General features: G+C 27.3%; 1 protein-coding gene across 1 annotated transcript; it reads right to left on the bottom strand.

Moving 5' to 3' along the window:
* On the bottom strand, positions 1-20551 carry LOC122854070 (dynein regulatory complex subunit 7-like). The gene is made up of 9 exons (XM_044154484.1): positions 20432-20551; positions 2386-2772; positions 1801-2245; positions 1472-1729; positions 1169-1389; positions 875-1087; positions 585-806; positions 281-517; positions 1-196 (listed from the first exon to the last, which is right to left on the bottom strand). Exons 1-9 carry the CDS (start codon positions 20549-20551, stop codon positions 23-25), a joined length of 2277 nt encoding a protein of 758 aa, XP_044010419.1. The 3' UTR covers positions 1-22.
* Between the last annotated feature and the right edge of the window lie 1163 nt (positions 20552-21714).

Here is a 21714-nt window from a genome sequence, read left to right as displayed (position 1 = left end):
TTGTGATGATGATAATTATTTATTAGAGTGATGATAAACGTTTGTCATTATCAAGTGATTTTTGTATTTTTAGATAACGTTGATTTGATAAATTACAGTGACGTTTTAATCTCATCTCCAATGCATGTATGTCAAACGTAATTTTATCAATTTCATTTGTCAATTTTTCTTCGTCTTCATTTGAAATTTCCTGGGCCTTAAAAATAAATTTTTATAAATAATTAATTTGGGATATATGTTGTTTAAAAAGCCAACAAAATAGTAGTTAAAATAATAATACCTGAGAACGATAATCTAGGAGTTCTTTGTATTTTTGATTAGATAATGTTATTTTTTGTGAAATATCATTTGCACGTTTAACCATCGTTTGTTTAAAATCATTGAGACACTCTTGACGTATTTGTAGCTGTTGATATTTACCAAGACTTTTTGGATTACCAATTTTTGATAAATACGGTTGTAAATAATCAATTTGTTCTTCAAATTGTCGTTGTGCCTGAACGCGAGCCATCTCTTCCTAAAATAAGACAAAAAAAAATTTAGTTATTTTTATTTTTTACTTGTTTTAAAAATTTAATTTGTACCTTTGCAAATAGCTCAGCTTTCGTATCATCATTTCTGTTAGTATCAAATATTGATATCAGCAATTTCGGCATGAAATATTCTTGTTGTCGTAATTTTAAAAATTCATCAACATCTGTTTCGACATTTCTCACGCAGTTGATGACTCTAAATTCATCATCTAGCAATTTTTCAAGCATATAAAAAAGTACTAGTGGTTTTTCTGGCTGAGCTAGAAAATCTGGCTGTAAAAAAATACTTAAATTAACTTTTTTTTAAATGCTTGTTAATAATTTTTAAAAATTAAATTTACATTGTATCCGTGTGTCATGTTTGGATCAAAAACAAGACGATCACCACGTTCAGCAATTGACGGTTTGACAAATGTACGTGTTGCTCTTGAAATGTTTTCATTTCCATAATGATAAATTAATCTTATCTCATCATCAACCATGTCAAACACTCGGATTGCAATGTCCTTTGTTGCAGCTAAATTAGGATTTCTTTTAAACTCTTCAGTAATTTTCTATTTAAAAAAAAAAACAAACATCCAAATTAACATAATTATAATAAACAAATTTTTTAATTTATAATTTTTCAAATTTACAATAATTTTTCGATGGTGAATGTCATTGGCTATCGGTTTTTTATCGACTGCAAATTCTACATTACGGTAACAAAGATAATCCTGTCTTCCAACATAATACTGGCTGAAGAAATTTTTTTTTGTTTCGATTTTTTCAAGACCATCATTTCTAACAGTATGATAAAATTCCAGTGTTCTATCTTCATCAATTGAATTTGTTCCCATCAATAAATAACGATGCTCTTTATTCAAAAAAATTTTAATTTATTTACTTAAAAAAAATTTAATAATTAATAAACAATTTAAAAATTAAATTTTAATTACCTTTGCAAGCATCTGGACGACCTCGCTCATACTCATCAACAACTAATTGACTATCTAAATATTTCGTTGATCCAACAAGACCATCACCTCGATTTGAATATTTTTCAATAATTTTTAATGCAAATTTATACTCATCATAATTATAAATTGTTACACTCTCAATCAATCCATCCATTTGTACATAAGGTGCATAAACTTCAACTTTTGTTTTTTTAAAAAACATAATTTTTTTACCATTTAAATATCTTCTTTCAAAATCTACAAATTAATTATTAAACTACAAATATTATCAACTAAAAAAAAAGTTAATTAATATTTTTTTTTTATACCTAGACTATTTATTTTTATTTCTTCAACATATGACACTGGCATATCAAGATGTTTTCTTTGCAGAATATTCATAGAATCATTATCTTCATCATCAGTTTCATTATTAATTGTGGAATTTCTATGATGATATGATGATGGTTCACCAGGTAATAAATGTTCCCACATTTTATTATCAAAAAGATCAAAATTTAATTTATCACATCCATCATTGCATGATTGTAAATTTAGCCAGTAATTTTCATGATTCCATAGACTCTCAATGCCATGATAATATTTATTTATTTCTTCATCAATGTCATATTTTTGTCCACTTGATGGTTCAATGAAAAATGATTTTTTTATTTCCGGATGTCGTGGAACATCTGTTTTATTGTCTGGCATAATAATAATCCACGCGTGAACACGATGACCTGAGTATTCATCCGGAAATGTTTCCTCACATTCCTTTATATTGTTAAAAATATGAAAAAAAAATAAAATAATTATTACAAATTGAATAATTTCGATAAATGGATAAGACAAATTTTATCTGTTTTTTTGGTTTCTCACGTGGAGTCCTTGAGAAAAATAAAAATATATATTACCGCAGATTGTCGATTCATGTCGATATTCAGACAATCCTTTTCATCATCATTATCATCATCATCATGAAGACGATTGAGTTCTTTTACCTCAAATTCAGTTGATTCAGTGAGTAATTTACTTCGGAAATCCGGTGGTGGTTTGAATTTATATTTAGTTGATGATATTTCAACGTCATTTGTATTTTCCCATGATTCATTTGATTTTTTAAAATATATATATGGCCGGTTTGATGTGTCATTGAGTGTTTGTTCACGTGATGCATAACCACTTACAACAAATGCATTGTAATATTGTCCAAGAAGAATACTGCATAATAGAGTTGATATTTCAAATGAATTTCCAATTTGGGTTCTTATTAACCATGTTGGTGAACATAATTTTTCAGGCTAGATAAAATAGATTTAATATTTTTTGAATTAAAAATTCATTTTTTAATTTTTTTTTCAATGAAAATTATTATTTAACATCTAGCTTTTGACAGGGTCTATGAGGAGTGGTGATTTTCAATTTTTATAAATTTAAATTAATCATAAAAAATGTTGATTTCTATTTTTTTTTTTAGCAAAAATTATTTTATATTTTTTATGTTTTTGCCGAATAATTTTCAAATAACTTTTAAAAGAAAAGATTTTCATAATGGAATTTTGTATAAAATAAATCTATAAACATTAATTTATCCAAATTTTACTAAATGAAAATTTTGAAAAGCTTTTTTAAATAATTTTTCCATTAACCACTGTTGGCAAGTAAAGGAAAATACTTGTCTGGAAATTCTACTCAACTAGCATTCGATACTGAAGAAAGCTCTCCCACACCAGTTACCACATCACTATTGAATTTAACAATAACAATAATCTATTATAATAATAATAATATTATACGACATTTAGCAAGTAATAAATATCCCTGTGTCACAGAAAACCTATATACTCTATCTCAAACAAAATAAAAAAAAAGAGGAAAAAAAATAACATTTATACACAGTTACATACCACGTGGTTTATTCAACATCTTGAAGAGAATATTAACTGTATATAAAAATAAATAAAATAAAAAAATTACACATCATCTTATTTACAACAGTAAATTCAATAAATCCTTGACCTACGATTTTTATTTATTCATTATTCTATCAAAATACATAACAGAAAAATTAAAAAAAAATATTTTCCCCTAATCTATATGAAGCATAAAATATTTAAATTTAAAAACTCATCAAATAATCCCTTTTCCCTTCAACACAACCAACTATTCATTATCTGTTTTCCTCAAATTAGCACCGTTATCATAATTATTATTTTTCCTAATTGATTTCAAAGAAAATTTTAAGTCAAAATACCTCAGTCTCTCCTCAATTTTCCGAGAAGAAAATAATACAAAAAAAAAAGACCTGAACATATATATATAGAAAATAAAGAAAAAAAAAAGAGACAAGAAACTGCTATAGCAATTTTCCGTAACGTCAAGGTGGGCGTCCACAGTTCTTCCTTCATCGACCCCCGGAGGGCCCCAGCAGTGAATCTCAAAACGAGGCGCGCAGTTAGATTATTTATTTTATTTTTTCATCTTTTTTCTTGTAAAAACACGTAGAGCACGTTCTTGATAGTGTTAGGGTAAATGGAAAAAAGTAGATGGCCAGTGGGTGGTGGTGTGTGGTTCACTATTTCTTCTCCCTATTTGTTTCCCCCTTTTGCAAGTTTTTTTTTTTTTTTGCCCCTTGAAAAAGTTTTACCCTCATTCCCCCGCGGCATTTTCTCTTCTATCTTTCACACCAGCATACAAGTAATTTTATATCTCCAACTAGCTTTCTTTCTCTATATAGTTATATATAAAATATATATTTATCTCTCTCTTTTCTACTTGGTATTTTATATGATAGTGTGTGCTTTGGGTTTATAACCACCCCTTGAATCTAATTCCGCGCACATCCCTTGCAACCCTCCTCAAACCATTCCGCGACCTATCGTCCATTTGCGTCGTCGTTCTTGTGTCACCCTCATTTTGTGTGTGTATATATATTCGACCCCTTCGGTTGTCACCCACGTGGAACACAAGGCAATGTTTGAGGGTGTGAGACAACCCAGACAACGCGAGAGGACTACACCATAGTCGCGGTGCCAGCTGCCATCAGTGGTTCTCATATTATTTTATCAATTTAAATTATTAACAATTATAAAAATACATCAATAATACATATTTTTTTATCATTTATTATTGTTCCTATTAATCGAAATTCATTGCTATTAATTTAAATGATTATTATTAAAATTTTTTCATTTTTAAAAACTATTTCATATTATTATTTAAGTTGTTTATTTATTTATTTTATTTTTACTCCTTTTTGTGGTCTGCTTAATGTTTATATGCAAGCGTATATTTGCACCGCGGATTATATATATATTTATATATATAAAATTTCAAATAAAATTTGCAAAGTGTGCGTTTGAGTATCTTCGAAAAACACATCACGCAATCGATTCTTTTTTTTATCTTGAATTCATTTTTTTTTTTTTATTTTTTCTGTATCTTGCACATGCCCGCGAGCTCAGAGGCGATTGGACACATATATATGTGCGGATATATATAGGCACTGATGAGGGGGACTATCGAAGCAGCAACCAAGAAACCTCGTCGTTGACGTCGTCATCTTTATCGATATCATGCAGGAGCAAAAAAAAAAAAAATAATAAAAAACCAAGCATATGAGAGCTAAAAAAAAATTTTTTTTTTTATATTACTCTTTCCTCTCTTTATGCACACGTACTCACACACACTTTAATATAATGCCTTTTTTTTTTTTTTTCCTCTTTTTATTCTTCATACCTCGAAGGTTTCTCTCGCTATTCGTACAAATCTTGCTCGACCACGCGTGTCTTTTTGCCTCAGTCAAGATAACACACACTGATTATTATTTGAAAAAAAAAAAATTAACGAAATATTATATAAAAATTGACAAATTTATATACACTATATTTATTTAAAAATAATTTTATTATATTTTTGATGTTTATCCTGATTCCCTTAAACATATCCAAAATAATCATTGAAAAAAATTGAAAATAAATTTAAAATAATATCTTGGATCAAGGATAAAAACACAGATATATTTTATTATTTAAAAAAAAAAAATTTTCAATAATAAAATACACTTGTTTGTATTTTTTTTTCAAATTTATTTAAGCTCAATAATTTGTGCTTGAATTCCATTATTTTCTGGCATTTTTAATTTTTTTTAAAATATATTTTATCAATCATAATTATAACAAAATAATAATGATAATTATTTTTTGTATTATTTATAATTTTGATGGTTGATATTTGCATTAATACGAAAAGTAAGTTAATGTGCATACCAGTGTGTAACAGTGGACGAGCAAACAACGAGAGAATAAAGCTTTTGGAGCAATTCGGTGTGGCGAAACACACTCGGGAAATATGCGAACCGCTATTCTACGTACTTGCATGTATATATAGTAAACTGACGGTATTATATTTACTACTCAATATATACCTATATATAAATTTACATGTGCAAGTGCCGGAGGGATAGCAAACGCAAGAGGTTGCATTACATATATAGGTATTTCCTCGCGGGTATATATACAAGCCACATTTGGAGCTGCACATAAGCGACAACGACAATTTCATATATATACATACCTATATATATCTATATGCAAGTAAAATTTAGTACATAGTAGGTTGGGTTCATGTTCAGCTAAAGGGGATCTCGATGGAATACGGTCAAGCAATGTTCTCGCCATTTGATTATTATTATCATCATCATCATCAACATCATGATGGCGTCACAGCTTACAACAATAAATTACAGCGTGATTTTTAAATTAACTCATAAATAAATCATTAACAATAAATTAACAACTATTTATAAAATTTATCCAAAGTTATTTAATTTATTTTTTAAAATTATTTTGTGGAGCTTTTTTTTCTTCAAATTTTGTTGATATTTTTTTTTTGTTTATTTATATTATTTATGGATTATTGTTGGATTTTTAATAGAGTTATAAAATATTGATTTATTTATTTATAACAATTGTATAATATTTGTTGAAAAAAAAAAAATAGATGGCTTTGTTTAAACGACGATTTGCCATTTAACTTTTTGATTGCTCAAGCAAGACGAATGGCGCGAATTTTCTGGATAATATATTTATTTTATTTTATATATAATATATAAATAGGTGGAAGTTAATCGTAAAGTTATAGTGTTTATGTAGGTATATATATAAAAATTTTTTGAAATGATATTCTTAAATATATGTGTAGTTGTATTTGAAATTTAGGGGACATATTTCATTGGTTTTTTTTGATGATGATGATGAGTAGTGGTGATTGCGTGAGGGCGGAGATAAAGATATGATAAAAATGAGATGATATGACGTAAGTGACTTGTGAATTGTAAATGCATATATGTTATTATTATGGTGAGACTTTTTTACAGTGTGTGCAGCGTATAAATACATGAGTCAGAGTCACGGAAGCGTTGGTATATCAAGCCGGTTTTCAATGAGTCTCGCGAGAATTAAATGAAAGAGGTATAAAAGATAAAGAGGGAGGCTGTATTATAAAATAAAAAATATAAAAATAATAATGACAGATGAAAAAAAAATAATTGAAATACGTCTACTTATATTTTATTAATTTATATTAGTTTTTTAAAATTTTTTTTTAAACTTGTTTTATATTTAATATTTCAATAAATATTTATTAAAAGACAAATTGTTATTTATTTTTTTATCATTTTAAATATTTTTAATTGTAAAAAAATTATTATTTATTTTTATTTATATCAATGATGGGTTATTTTAATAATTTATCAAAGAAAAAGGCTATTTTCATCATTTATCGAAGAATTGTTTATTTAAAATTATATTTTTTTGTATTTAATTTTATCTCAATTTTATTTTGTTCAACAATGGCTTGGTTGAGTATTATTTTATACAAATGAAATATATTTTTTAACATTTTAATTGATAATAAATTGCCGTATGATAATTGAGTAATCATTTAAAAATAAACAGATGTATTTTTAATTAAATTTTATGTCAACTATCACTGTAATAAAAAAACAAAAATAAAAAAAAAAATTCCTCTCTCAAATCTCATACGCATTAACACCCTAAAATTATATTTAATTGTCAATCCAACCATTAAAATAAAAATCCTTCAAAATCCTCTATCACTTTCATATCATCCCAAAAAAAAAAAATCTCATAAACTTTCAAAACGAAAATAAGAATATCTCCCAAATTTTCTCTCAAATTCAAGGGTGTAGAATATCCGCAGCAAAAATAAAAGAATCAAAAAATAAAAAAAGCAAAAAAAATCCCCCGTGAGTCCAAAAAAAAAAAACCCGCAATATATGGAATGAAAAAATGAAAAAAAAAAAAAAATCTAAAAATTCAAACGAATAATATATACATAAAAAAAAAAAAAATAAAAATGAAATTTCAAATGCAGCATATATATAAAAACATAAATGCAGAGCTCCACAGAGTCGTATAAAGAATAGTCGAATGAGAGGGTAGAAATTGGTGCCGACGAGTCCAACGAGGGCGCGACTTTATGAGGGTGCTTTTTGGACAACGACTATGCCGAGTGCATCGCACTGGACTTTATCCATATATATACAAAAGCTAGCGAGGATGCAGACTACATATACATAAAGAGAATATATAGAACTCGAAAAGGGAATTGCCAGGTTGTCGAGTGGGAGTTGTATAAAAGGGCCGATGTTTGCGAGTGAACTGGCAATGGCGACACACACTGTGTACACAAAGGGACAGAAGGTACTTCAATATACATATACATACACTTCTCTCACGACAACGACGACGATAACGACGACTACGACGACGACGACGACAACATCAAGGCGTTATATAGTTTGACTCAACTCTCAAGGTATACCTATGTATACAGCCATTCTATATATAGCCATCACATATAACAGGATAAGAGCAGAGAAGCTGAAACGACAAGGGTGAGGTTGATGGTTGGGTGGTTCGCTCTCTCGCTGATTACGTCGCGGAATAGCCGTTGCGAGAATACCGAGGTCGAGCTTCCAACTTCCTACCTACCTACCTCCCTATATATTCAAGATATATATCTACTGTACGTGTACGAAATTCTCTATCTCACCAAACTTTATCACTCTCTCTTGCTCTTGCTCTCTTTTGCTCTCACCCTCTTGCTGCTTTGAGCTCTTGGGAATATATATATAGATATAGAGTGTGTGTGCGACAGAATATATATCTGCAATGTCCTACCAAACCTGAGCAAGGGTTTTGCTTTCTCACTGACATGCATGTATATATATATGCATGTTGGGAAGAGAAGAGAGAAGTTTAGGGTTGCACTGCACAAAGCGACCCCTATCCTACTTTAGTGAATGTATGCCTGAGGGCCTTGCCTGCTTCTGATGTGTGTGCATGCTTCAACTATATATATATACTGGTCCTCAATTCTGAGGGTCGTGAGATTCAACCTATAAGCTTTAATACAAAAATACATCAGAAAAAAAATGAAATAATAATGATAATAATTTGAATATGAATATTATTATTATTATATTATGAAAAAAGGGTTAAATATAATAAGAAGCATGCAGTGTTTACAAAAGATAAAAAAAGAAAGAGTATGATAATGATGATGATGATGATGGTGATGATGAAGGGATGCTTTGGGATGAAACATTTAGAACAAAAGGTCAAACTCATCAGTATAAACAAACTTATTATAAATGTCTAGATATATATATTAATTTTACAAACAAAGATTAAAAATTTGATGTTTTAAATATGCAGAAAACTTGATTTATAAAACTAGAACAATATTTTTATTTTTTTCATCAAAATATGTATATTATTTATTTTTTCTAATCTTATTTTATTTGAAAATATTTCTTTATGGGTTTTAATGCAACTGTCCATAGTTTATCGTCATGTATATTACTCTTATTTCTTCTTTGAACTCTAACTTTATATTTCTCTCTTGAAATTTCATCCCTGTCGTTCTCTGTTTCTCTATCAGTATATTACATGTTGGTGTTTTGCCTTGTGGAAAGTGACGCGATACATAGGCAGTATTACAGAGGGTTGCTGATGGGTGAATTGGGTGGATGGGTGGATTGGGTGAATAGAGTGAATTGAGAGAGATGGAAGTTAGTTAGATGAGGGTGGTAGCGGTGGTGGTGATGGTGGTGGTGTATTGACGGTCGGTGTCGCGAGGACCCAGGCTATCCAACGCGTCTTTCCAAAGGCGTCGACCGTATTTACTCCCTATCTTATATTCTCTCTCTCTCTCTCCCTTTTCCTTTTAGTTATAAACAAGGTTTATATATATTTATCTTTCTTACTTTATCACACACAGTTGATGTAAAGTACCGTATCATATATATATATACCTACATTTATTTTCAGCTATATTTCGACCCTTGGCTTTGCTCTGCTTTTGCTCTGCTTTTGCTCTGCTTGCAAGGTTACTCTGTCCTTGTTAAATGTTGTACTATTATAGCAACGTCGACGACAACGACGACGACGACCAAGGACCAGTGGTCCTCTTTCTAGATACTCTTTATACTCCCTCTTTGTGTGTATGTATATATAACTACCTACCTACCTATGATGTCTTTGTGTTTCTGTTGCCAAAGGGTAGGTACTAGAACGCAGCCTGGTTTGCTTTATATATTCAAAAACATATATACCTATATATACATGGTGAGTTACATCAAAGCTCAATTTTAATCCAAAGATTATATATTGTTTTGATAGTATTGAAAATTGATAAAAAACAAACTTGAGCTAATTTTAATTAATAAACTCTTTTTTATTTTAAAAAATACAAACTTTATTTTATTTCAAGTTTTTTTTTAAATTATTTAAATTGATTTATAATTATTTATTTATCTTTTTTTTTTTTTTAATTTTTAAATATTTTTATTATCAACAATGAATTGTTTTCAAGGTCTTTAATATGCAAGAGAAATAATATTATTATTATTTAATTTTTTTGTACATAGTTGCATATATTTAAAAAAAAAAATAAAATGAAAGAAATAAAATAAAACTAGGGTAAATGAGATACACTTGGTGAAAGTTTTGTTTTTTATTTTGAGGGTGAATTTATGGAGTTTTTGTGGATGAGAGTTTTTATATGTGTTTGTGTGTTTATGGGTTTGAAGCTTGCTGGAGATTTAGTTAGTTTTATTTATATATCTATATTATATGTGAGCTTGATGTTTGATTGTAATAGTATATGAGAAAATTCAAACGACCTAGTGAACTCTCTTTTCATTCTTTTTCTTTTTCTCATATTGCTTTATATATATATTATTTTTAACATTTCACTTTTTATATTATACAACACTCTATCCCCTTTATTTTTTATTTTCCATCTGTTGAACTTTGCTTTATTTTATTATTTTTTAATTCTTCTTTCAATTTTATTATTATTTTATTTTTTTATCATCTCTTTTCTCAAATTTATCAAGACAATTTTATCAATATAATGGGATTATTTTTTTTTCAGTTTACACATTAATGTAATTGACTGTGATATATATATTTACAACGAATTAACCAGATGTTCATAAACACATAAAATATCGACTTTTAAATAAAAAAAAAAAGGTTAGCAAAGTTAAATTGAATACCCTCATTTTCGCCATATCAACTTTATCCCTTTTCAAATCTTTTTAAATCAACCAGCAAAAAAAAACAAATAAAATTTTAACAAAATTCTTAAGCTTTTTTTTTACTTCAAACATTAGCACTATATATATTTCTCCAAATAAAAGAAAAAAAAAAAAAAAAGAGTTAAGACAAAAGAAAAAAAAAAGTAACAAACAGCAAAATAATAATACGAAAAAAAAATATATATATCCGGTGGTTAGCGAAGAGACGTAAAATGGGAGGATTTTTTTTTTCGAAAAAAAAAAAACGGACGAAAATCAAACGAGGGAAAAAAAAAAGAAATTTAGCGATCGATCTTTCGCGGAGCGGCCGAAACCTGCAGGGAGAGAGATAAAGTAAAAATAAAAAAAAATAAAAATGAAAAAAAAAAAAAAAATTTCGAGAGACGATAGACATTGGAAGAGAACTAGAGAATGTGAGATGATGATGCTGGCGTCGATGCTGCGGGGCATCAAGGGTGAGTTGAAAGAGGGTTTAGAGGGTATTGAGGGTATTGAGAATAAAAAAAAAAAAATAGATTGGTATGGGCAACATGACGGAGAATATTCGCGGTGTTGAAGAATATCGCGATATATCTATATATACCTAGAGAGAATTTGAGTGTACTATTCCAGACTCTTGTTCGTTCAAAATTTGTCTCTCTTTCTCTCAATTGGATTTCTGTTTCTCTCTTTGAAAATTTTGTCTCTGTCATCTTTGTCTTTCTCCCCTTGGACAACTGCTGAATTTCTCCCCAATATATATATATATGCACACAGTCGAGTGACCATCGCGGAAAACCCAGAGGAAAATTGTACGATCGATATGTGTGACTTTGGTCTCTTCAGGTCTAAAACGAACGCGAATTCTCTGATGGCAATGGCGACGCTGAAGTGGTATACAGATGCAAGAGTGATGAGGGTAAAAAGAGGACAGGGAAATACAAGGCTAAAGACACGAGAGGGTAGTTTTCATATATATATATTTTGAAGGAGAGATTCCAGAGAGAGATAGTTATATACAAATAAAACAGAATAAGAGAGAGAAATTATCACAAACGTGTGCAACGTGGCTTTTACTTCGCGAATATATATACTGAGACTTCAAGCTTGTCTGGATGATGGCGCGGCTTGTTGGAAACTCGGAACTTAAGGGGCGTACATATACTATTCAACTAAAATACATAGATAACTATCGATTTTACTATATGTATATATATATTTAATTTAAGGTTCATTGTAATTTGTCAATTAACATTTTTTTAAAAAATATATCCAAATATCAGTTATTATTATGGCTTTTTTTTTATTTTTGAAGACTATAATTTTGAGTGTAATTTATTGGAGCTTAATTTTTAAATACTGCTATTTAAAAATTTAATTGATATGAAATTAATTGGTGGTATTTTTTTTACTTTTATTTTTGGGTTGTTAAATTTTTTTTGTTTTTGATATTTTAATGTATAATTGAGAGATAATTTATTTTTGAATTTATGATTTGTTTTTTTTGGAATTTTTGGAGTTGTAATTTGGATATTTTTTTTTCACATGTGAAATGAGTGCATATGAATTCTTAGTTTTACCAAGTTACTGATGTTTTATAAATGTATTTTTTATTTTTTGTTTTTCGCTACTAACTACCTCGTCTTGACCCGAGGCCTTGTAAACCTTCTAACGCCTTGCGGGGACCCATTTCACGCGTAAATCTCAGGTACGTATAAAAACATTCAAAACGCCCCGGGTCAATCACCTCTCATACATAAACATTTTATTCATTTTTAAAAAATCTACCGCGAATCTAAATTTTATATAGCAAATAAAAATATCCATCAGTAAAAATAAATTTCAAAATGTATCTTTCAAAAATACATATAAGTGTCTCTTTAAATGAAAAAAAAAAAAAAAAAACTATAAAACAACTTGTCCCTTTTTGAAATAAAAAATACATGTCATTGAGTCTTTAAAAAAAATAAAAAAAAAGCCCTAAAATAATACATAATACAAGCCAAAAGTAAATAAATAATAATAACTATTAAAAAATTCCAAAAAACAATATAAAATATAAATAATAAAATTGATTTCCTTGAATAACAAAAAAAAAATTATAAAATAATTGAAATAAACATTTCCAAGTTTTTTTTAAAAAAAGGGATATATAATTTATATTATTCTCAGATTTTTATAACAAATATCATTTGTTCAATTCAAAAATGCATTGTCGAAAAAAAAAAATAAATAAAATTATCGTCAAAGGTAGATGAAATGAATGCGATTGAAAAGATTTGTATATATTATATGCATGTGGAATTGCCGGACACACGTTTCCTCTATCCGTTAAAGTATTAACCGTCAAAAAAACCGCGTTAAGAGTTTCTAAGAAAGGTTCGTCCTAGCTTGAGGCTGGCTATATCAGCGTGTTCATAGCATGATGTATATTATATTCATACTAAAGTAAAGGAAAAATAAAAAAAAAAATACTGACAAAGATCGAGTTGTGTAGAGTGAGTGAGACAAGTTGAATAAAAGATAAAAAATATAAATAAATAAAAAAGAAGAAGAAGAGGAAGAAGAAGAGCCATCAACAGAAGAGCCAAGAGAATTGAGGACGAAAACCATTCGTCCTCTAGTCATCCTCTGATGTATGAACCATGCTGTAGAATGTCGGGTAGAAAGTGTCTTGTTATATTGTAGATAGATGAGAGACGCCACCCTGGATGTTGAAAAAAAAAAATTATAAATAAATAAAAAATGTGTATATAGAAAAAAAAATACGAGATAAGTTGTCTCGTGTGTCGTCGTTTGTTGATGGTTAAAAAATACATAGAGGAAACCAAAGGCGACCACCATCGCGACCCAAAGGATTATTTTTCATTTGCCAATAATATAGAAAGAATATCCTCTTTACTCTTTTCCTCTCTCTCTATATATTTAAACCCTTTTTTTTTTTTTTTTTTGGTTTTTATTTTTATATGGATGTATGGAGGTTCCGGTCACGTATGAGACACCTCAAGAAACGTGACACATGATGGAAACAAAAAATCAAATATATAATAAAACAATTGACAATAAAATTAACATAAATAAATTGTAAAATTATTTATTAAGTTTTTTTTTTTTTTTTTTTTTGGATTGTGTTATAATATCATTGTTGTTGGGTTAAGTATTTTTTGTTTATTTTTTTATTTTTGAAGATAATTGGTTGAAGAGATTATGAGGGTATATGATGAGGTTCATTGAAATTATTTAAATAATAAGGGTGGATTTTTTTTTTTGGTTGGCCTTTTTGTGCTTAGTTGTTAATATTGATTAATTAATTTTTTATTTAGAATTAAAAATTGGAAGATAGGGTGTTGTATGCTTGATGGAATGCTTTGTCTAGTTTTGGTATTTAGAACTCGAGATAAATTTTAATTATTCTATAAAACACTGGAAATTGAGGCAGTGAATTCTATTGTAAAATCAAATTATAATATATATTTATAAGAATTGGGAAGAATGAAAAGAAAAATTCTAAATGTACGCAAATGCTACGATTCATTTTGTAATTTGAAAAATATTTAAAATCTATAATGATTATAAAATTAGTGTTTTTAAAAATTATAAATATTATCGAAGTGAAATTTGCATTATCCAAAATCTGTATTTATATAAATTTTATTTTTGTTTAATTAAAAATAGAAGATAATAATTAAATACAATTGAAGTGGAAAATTAACATTCAGACTTTTAAATATAATTAATTTAATGAATAATAATTTTAATATTTATTTTATTAATAATATTATATTTATAAATAATTTTAATTATTTAGAATATATGTAAATTTTATAATGACAAATATTGAATAATTAAAATTATTTAGACTTATTATATTAATAATTAAATGAACATTTTATATATTAGATTAATTTAATTATTAAAATTATAAATTATATTTTTATAATATAATTAAATTTAGATATTTAAATTAAAACGATGATTTTTATAATAGTATTATTATGTAATTAAGTGGTTTTATTTATTTTGTCGATTCAAGGTTATTAGACTAATATTTATATATTTGGCAAGAGGCTGAACCGAAAAGTTAATCGTGGGTCGAAACCACAAATGATAATGAAAAAATTAAATAAAAAATAGATACATAAATAGAAAAATATAAAATAACAAAAAAATTAATTTACAAAGTGGTAAGTTTATAAAAAAAAACAGTAATAAATAAATTTAAAAAAAATAAAATAATTTATATAGATTAATTATTGTTTGAATTAAACCAAGACAACTTGAGTTAAAATAAAAAAATCTCAAATTAAAATACAGTAATATTTTCTTTTTATTTTTGGATTTAAATCCTAATTTTTTGGATTCATCAATAGCTTCAAATTTAAATTAAAAGCCCTGTGTACTTTGCCATTATTGTTGTTAAATTTAACAATATTATAATTACACTTTAATGCAATAAAAAATTATTTTATAATTTAATTATATTATTCAAATTAACTCCATGATGTTTACATCGTTATTTAGCTCGAGATAAATATGCAAAATAAAAAGAAAATAAAAACAATATAAATGTAAAGATAAATGTCAACTATATAAAGTCATATTCATGAATTGCATCAAGTACATTATTACATCATCCCCATAAAATTCATATAAATAAAAAAGTAATAAAAAAATTTTTTTTTTTAAAAAGTTAAGCAGATGAATTAATTTTGCTTGGTCATTTCAAGTTATATTTAAAGATTTTTTTATTTATTTTTTTTCATTTTTTAAATATTCTTTTTATCCTGCGCTTTTCAAGATGAAAATTTATGCCAAGCCAGTCCTCGAGCATGGATTTGGCAGAGTTGTACGGCCAAATCCTTGAGGATCAGCCGTCGCGATTGAAGGCGAATGGCTTGAGAGAAAAAAATATAATATAAAAAAAAATCAAAGGTGTCGCAGGAAATAAAGTCTTTTTTGAGTATGCCAAAGAAAAAAATAAATAAATAAATCACGTTTATGTGTAGAAAAGTGATAGAGAGGAGAAAAAATAAATAAAAAAAAAAAGAATATATGCAAGGCGCCGTCGCGGCGTTGATATTTAAACACGATGTGAGACAGGTGGTGTTGAAGAAAAGATTGAAAGTACTAAAAGGACGTTTCTGGTTTTGATCTCTTCAGCTCATATATATTTTTTTATTTTTTATTTTTCTTCTGCTTTTCATCTTCCTCATATATTCATCTCGGGCTTTTATATATTATGTATATTTTTTTATTTTTTTTTATCAGCAAAAGTGTGCGCTGCGCTTTATAAAATATATAATATTATATATGGATCCGATCAGCCGGTCTGTATGTTCTTTGTGATCCGACGAAATTGCGCGGAACGAGTTGGCTATAAAAAGAAGAATGCGGAACGATATATATTTTTTTTTTAAATTCCATCAAAAATAATAAAAATATACAAGTACGTCAATAAAATTACGGAAAAATTTTAAAAATATATTTTATATCGCGATATATATTTTCAATCAAATTATAACTTTCTAATCTTTATTGCTCCAATAGCTTTTCTTATCAAATTTTTTCTCCAAAATTTTCAAGTAATTTATTCTGTTCTTCATCGTAGCAAAAAAAAAAAAAAATCAATCGAAATAATCAACAATTAATTTGATTGTTTACATATTTTAAAACACAAAATGTCTATTAATTTAATTAAAATTTTTTCTACTTAATTAATATGCAATGATCCCTAAAAAAAATTTCTAATTTGTCTGCTTATTTGAAGCTAAAAAGCTCACTTTTAAAACCCGTAAATTCCATGCAATTTTAAAGGCAAAAATTGATTACCACGTGGATAAATAATTTATTATAAAAATACTATTATGATTATAATAATAATTTAATATGATGATGACGTAATAGAAGTTATAACCGCGTATGAATGGGCAAAGAGCAACAAGTTGCTACTAAAAACTGAGTTGAATTTTGCTCGTTACACATCTATATATGTTCTTCCTTTTCCTATATTCTCTCTATACATATATATTGTACTCATTCTCTTCATCTCCTTATATTTATCTCTCCGATTTAATTTTTTTTTTTTCTATTTTTTTTTACCCTCTCTCTTTATCCATGACTCTTTCATACCCTCTATATACAAAACTGAGTTTATCAAAAAATAAAAAAAAACCAAATGAAATGTATATATAAAAAAAAAAAAAAATATAAATAAAAAAAAAAACGAAAAAATAATCTCTTCTCTTTAAAATTCCACCCCCGCCTTCAGGCCGTTATAAACCCTCTGGCTTTTTTTAAAGCAGAGCTATCATAATGACCAACTTGTGCACAATTGATACACTGTTATTTTCATTTAAAACATCTGATGGAATTTTTAATATTATTATTTTTTTTTTCATTTCTAATTTGTTTTGCATTCTTGAATTTTTTTATTTGTTTTATTTTGGAGTTTGTTTTTTTTTTTTTTTTTATTTAGTAGAGTTTGTGGGAGGAGAGGAGAAGAGAGGAGAGAGGGATTTGTATATATTTTTAGATTAGTCTTATCAAACACATAGCCTGACTTATCGATCTTGCCACAATCATTTGTTTTATTTGTATATGAATTATGTCTCATGATCACTGCTTTTGCGCCTATATCAATTTTCAAAGCACGTTTTAAACGTACGTGCCATATCCGATCTTTAACAAACGTATTTATATATATAAAAATATAATATATAGTATCATTGATAACCACAGATATTGTTCGATCATTATTTCGTTAATTTAGGTATTTAAAAAATTTAGAATCTCGTGTTAGATACGTTTATGAATTTTTAATTTTGTTAAATTGTTTGGATTAATTTTTTTAATTACAAATAAGATTTGTATATTTTTATTAATACAAATCATCAAATTTTATAATTGAATAATTAATTTACTATATTATTTTAAGCATTATAATAAAAACAAAAAAATTTTTTCAACGATTGATTAATATTTTTACAAATTAATATGAAAAAAAAAAACGAAAAAATATATTTTTTATTCTCAAAATAAATTGTTAAAAATAGTTGAAAAAAAAAAATTAAATTGGCATGAAATTAATTTAAAATAATTATTTATTGATAAATGAAAAATAATTATTTAAATTATACTTTACAATGTAGAATAAAAAGATTTTTTTTTTTTTACAAACAGCTTTTAAATAAAACAGTTTGAAATTATTTTAAAACTTTTTTTTCTTTCAATTAAAAAGTCGTTGATTGGGTTTCGAATTTTTTTGTATAAAAATTTTTAAGAATATCACGATTCATTCTTGGCTAATTAATTTACTTTCATGAAATTTTGTGATACAAGTTTAGTGTATATACATGAGACTAATAGACCTATACGAAATAATTTTAAAAGTTTTCCCTCTGTTCTAATTTGCTCTATATTACATGAAATATACAAAGGGATATATATACGTATATCTTGACGGCTATTTTACTACCCTGGATTTACGCTTGACTCAACCCTCAGTATAAAACTACCTAACTGAAAATACAAACGTAATAATATGACAAGGTTTTGTACAAATATATATACAAAGTCTTTTCGTTGCTTGCGCTTTTCGCTGCTGCTGCGTCATCATTTTGACGATTTTGCATGAATATTTTTATGTTAATTTTTTTTATTTTATTTATACGTAAATATATGCATATATGTATTTCAACAAATTCATAACGACTAAAGTTTAAAATACATTTACAAAAGGAAAAAGATTTCAAGCATTATAATTGTTGAATTTTTAAATTTAAAAAAAAATCATTTTCATATAATTATTTTGCATTTTCTTTGCTGATAAAATTATAAATCGAGATATTAAGTTGAATATTTTATAAAATACACAAATCAATTAGTTAATAAATTTCATTTCAAGATGAGTGTATAAACAATTGAGCAAAAAAAACAAAAAATGTAAAATAAGTTTAAAATTATTATTATATTCCTATAAATATTGGACTATCAATTTCATTAATTTAAAAATTATTTACAACAAATATTTTAATTTTAAAATTAAATATTTATAAAATATCCCAGTAAAATTTAATTTGTCTGACAAAATAAAGTTTCTTCTACTTAAAAAAAAAAATAAATACCAACATTTTCCATAAAAATAAAAAATAAATGCAAAAAAATAATTTCCAAAATTCAAATTAATTAAAATAAAAATCGAATATAAATTTTTTCGAATTATTAAAATTGTTGTTTGTAAAAAAAAGCAAAAAAAAAAAAATAAAAAAAACAAGCTTGATTATTATACATACATATATATGTATCACCAAGTGTACAAAACGGAAGTTTCAACCATCAACGGAACTGGTCGATTTTGCGTTCGCGTCCCCTCGTCACGTACCATTATAAACGTCCATAATACATACACATATACACAAACACATACTATGTACATATACATATCGTATTCTAGCTTGAAAAGCAACGAGAAATCGTTAACGGTAAATCAATCGTCAGTAGATATCGATTGGCTTATACCTAACACATATAGAATAGTATAGTAGTAGCATATAGTAGTTTGGCTCTGGTGAATCGAGATTGAGAACAGACAATGTTCTTCCTTCTTCAATTTCTTTATTTTTTTTCCCCATCATAGTGTTCTCCTTTGGATCTCCTTTAGCCCACCAATTCCATCCACCCATCCACCCACTCACATCAATACCAATACACACAAAGACAACCAATACTACTCCAACTATTACTACTCCAATTACTACTACTACCACTACAATAACTACTGTGTGCGTGCATTGAATAGGCCGATGGGGATTTACGGGCGGTTTCAGGCAATCGCGAATAGAGATTAGGCCGGTAATTAACTATGGATCTGGTCCGCGAGTAAAGGAAGATGGGGATTTGAAAGAGACAGAGAAGGAGAATGACGATGATGATGATGATGAAGAGAAAGAGAAGGAGGATGAAGAAGAGAAGGAAGAGAAGATGAAAGAGGGTATATACAGAGCGAACGACATGAGTGGTTAAGGATGAGGTGGAGAGTAAGAGGTGAAATGCTTGGTTGAGGTTGTTAGCTGGTATAGAGAACCTCGGGGGGTTTTAGTATGTTCACCAACTATAACTATATATATATATGTACAAGTGACCTGACTGAGTATTCCGCGGCTAGAAGCGCGCTTTTAGCCAATACCTGACTGAACCCTCGTTTGGCCAAAGCTCTTGGTTTGCGAATATATATATATATATTTTGATGGTACATAATATTTCACATGTACATACTATCATACCGCGAATATATATATAGTGTATGTTGGATGTATATATATGTACATAAAAGTGGTGTGAGGTATACGGACCCTATGTAGTATATATCCTCTCAAGTTGCTTGCTTGGTATGGCTTTCTACGTCGACCGTTTCCCCTTGACGAGCACCAGGGTGTGCGTGACCGTGTGGCGCAAAGGTTGATGGTGCACATTTGTGTCTATATATATATATATTTATAATGTAAAAGAGAAAGAGAGAAAATGCTCCAAAAGGCAGACGTGCTTGGCATCGAACGACCAACTGAAAAGCGTGAGGTACTTTCGATCCTCTGGCGTATCTTGGAAGATCCAATGTGCTGTGCACTTACGATGTTTTATACTGCATATATACCGCATCAACATTGTCAGTCTCTTTCTCTCTCTCTCTCTCTTTCTGTCTTATAAATTTTAAATATATTTTGGTATGTATATTGGGCTTTTGAATTTAATGCTAGGAACTTGATGATAATGATGATGTACAATTTAATTTTTATTTTGTTTTTTTTTTTTATGATAAAAGAAAATTGTAGTTATATTTTTATGCCAAAGCTGTTTGATATTTTAATTTTTTTTTTTTAAAGGGAAGGAAATATGAAAATTATATATTGGACTTTAAATTTCATTCATAAAAATTGGAGCATTGTTGAGAGTTTTTTAAACTTGTTTTTTATATATTTTTTTTTCCTTTCTTTTTGTATTGAAATGGAGAATTGGTAAAATGTTTAGGGTCAGTCCTTTTAAAACCTGTATGTCGATACGACCTCCAGGTGAGTTAATAAAATACTAAAAGTAATATAAATACAATAAAAAAAATAATATGATATATATATGATAAAAAAAAGATGAAATAAAAAGAATGGATAAATGATGAGAATTCAAGTAGACGCACAAAACGGGAATAAGAGTAGAATAAATAATATATAAGGATAAAGTAAAAAGGAAAATAAAAATAAAAAAGAGTTGAAATAAAATACAATAAGAATAAACAAAAAAAGAAAGTATTTTGATATAAAGAATTGAAATAGAATAAAGAATAAAAAGTTTCTCGGTACTCGACCTCAAGGAGGACTTTCGCGACCTTGTTATATCAACTCGTTATCGCAACGCCATTTCAAGACTCTCAAAATAAAACAAAATAATACCATCTATTATAAAAAAAAATAATAATAATCAAAATAAAAAAACTAAATTAAAACAGAATATAAAAAAATAAAATATTTCACCTAAAAGAAAAACCGTATAGTAAAAGAAAAAATAAAATTCCTAAATTTTGCCTGAAAAGAAGGCAAAAAAAGGAAAAAAAAAATATATATATATTTCAGGCATCAGTATATAG

The sequence above is a fragment of the Aphidius gifuensis genome, linkage group LG4 (assembly GCF_014905175.1).
Source record: "Aphidius gifuensis isolate YNYX2018 linkage group LG4, ASM1490517v1, whole genome shotgun sequence".
Taxonomy (NCBI): domain Eukaryota; kingdom Metazoa; phylum Arthropoda; class Insecta; order Hymenoptera; family Braconidae; genus Aphidius; species Aphidius gifuensis.
Note: the sequence above shows the minus strand (reverse complement) of the source record. Positions and strands in the feature narration are given on the sequence as shown.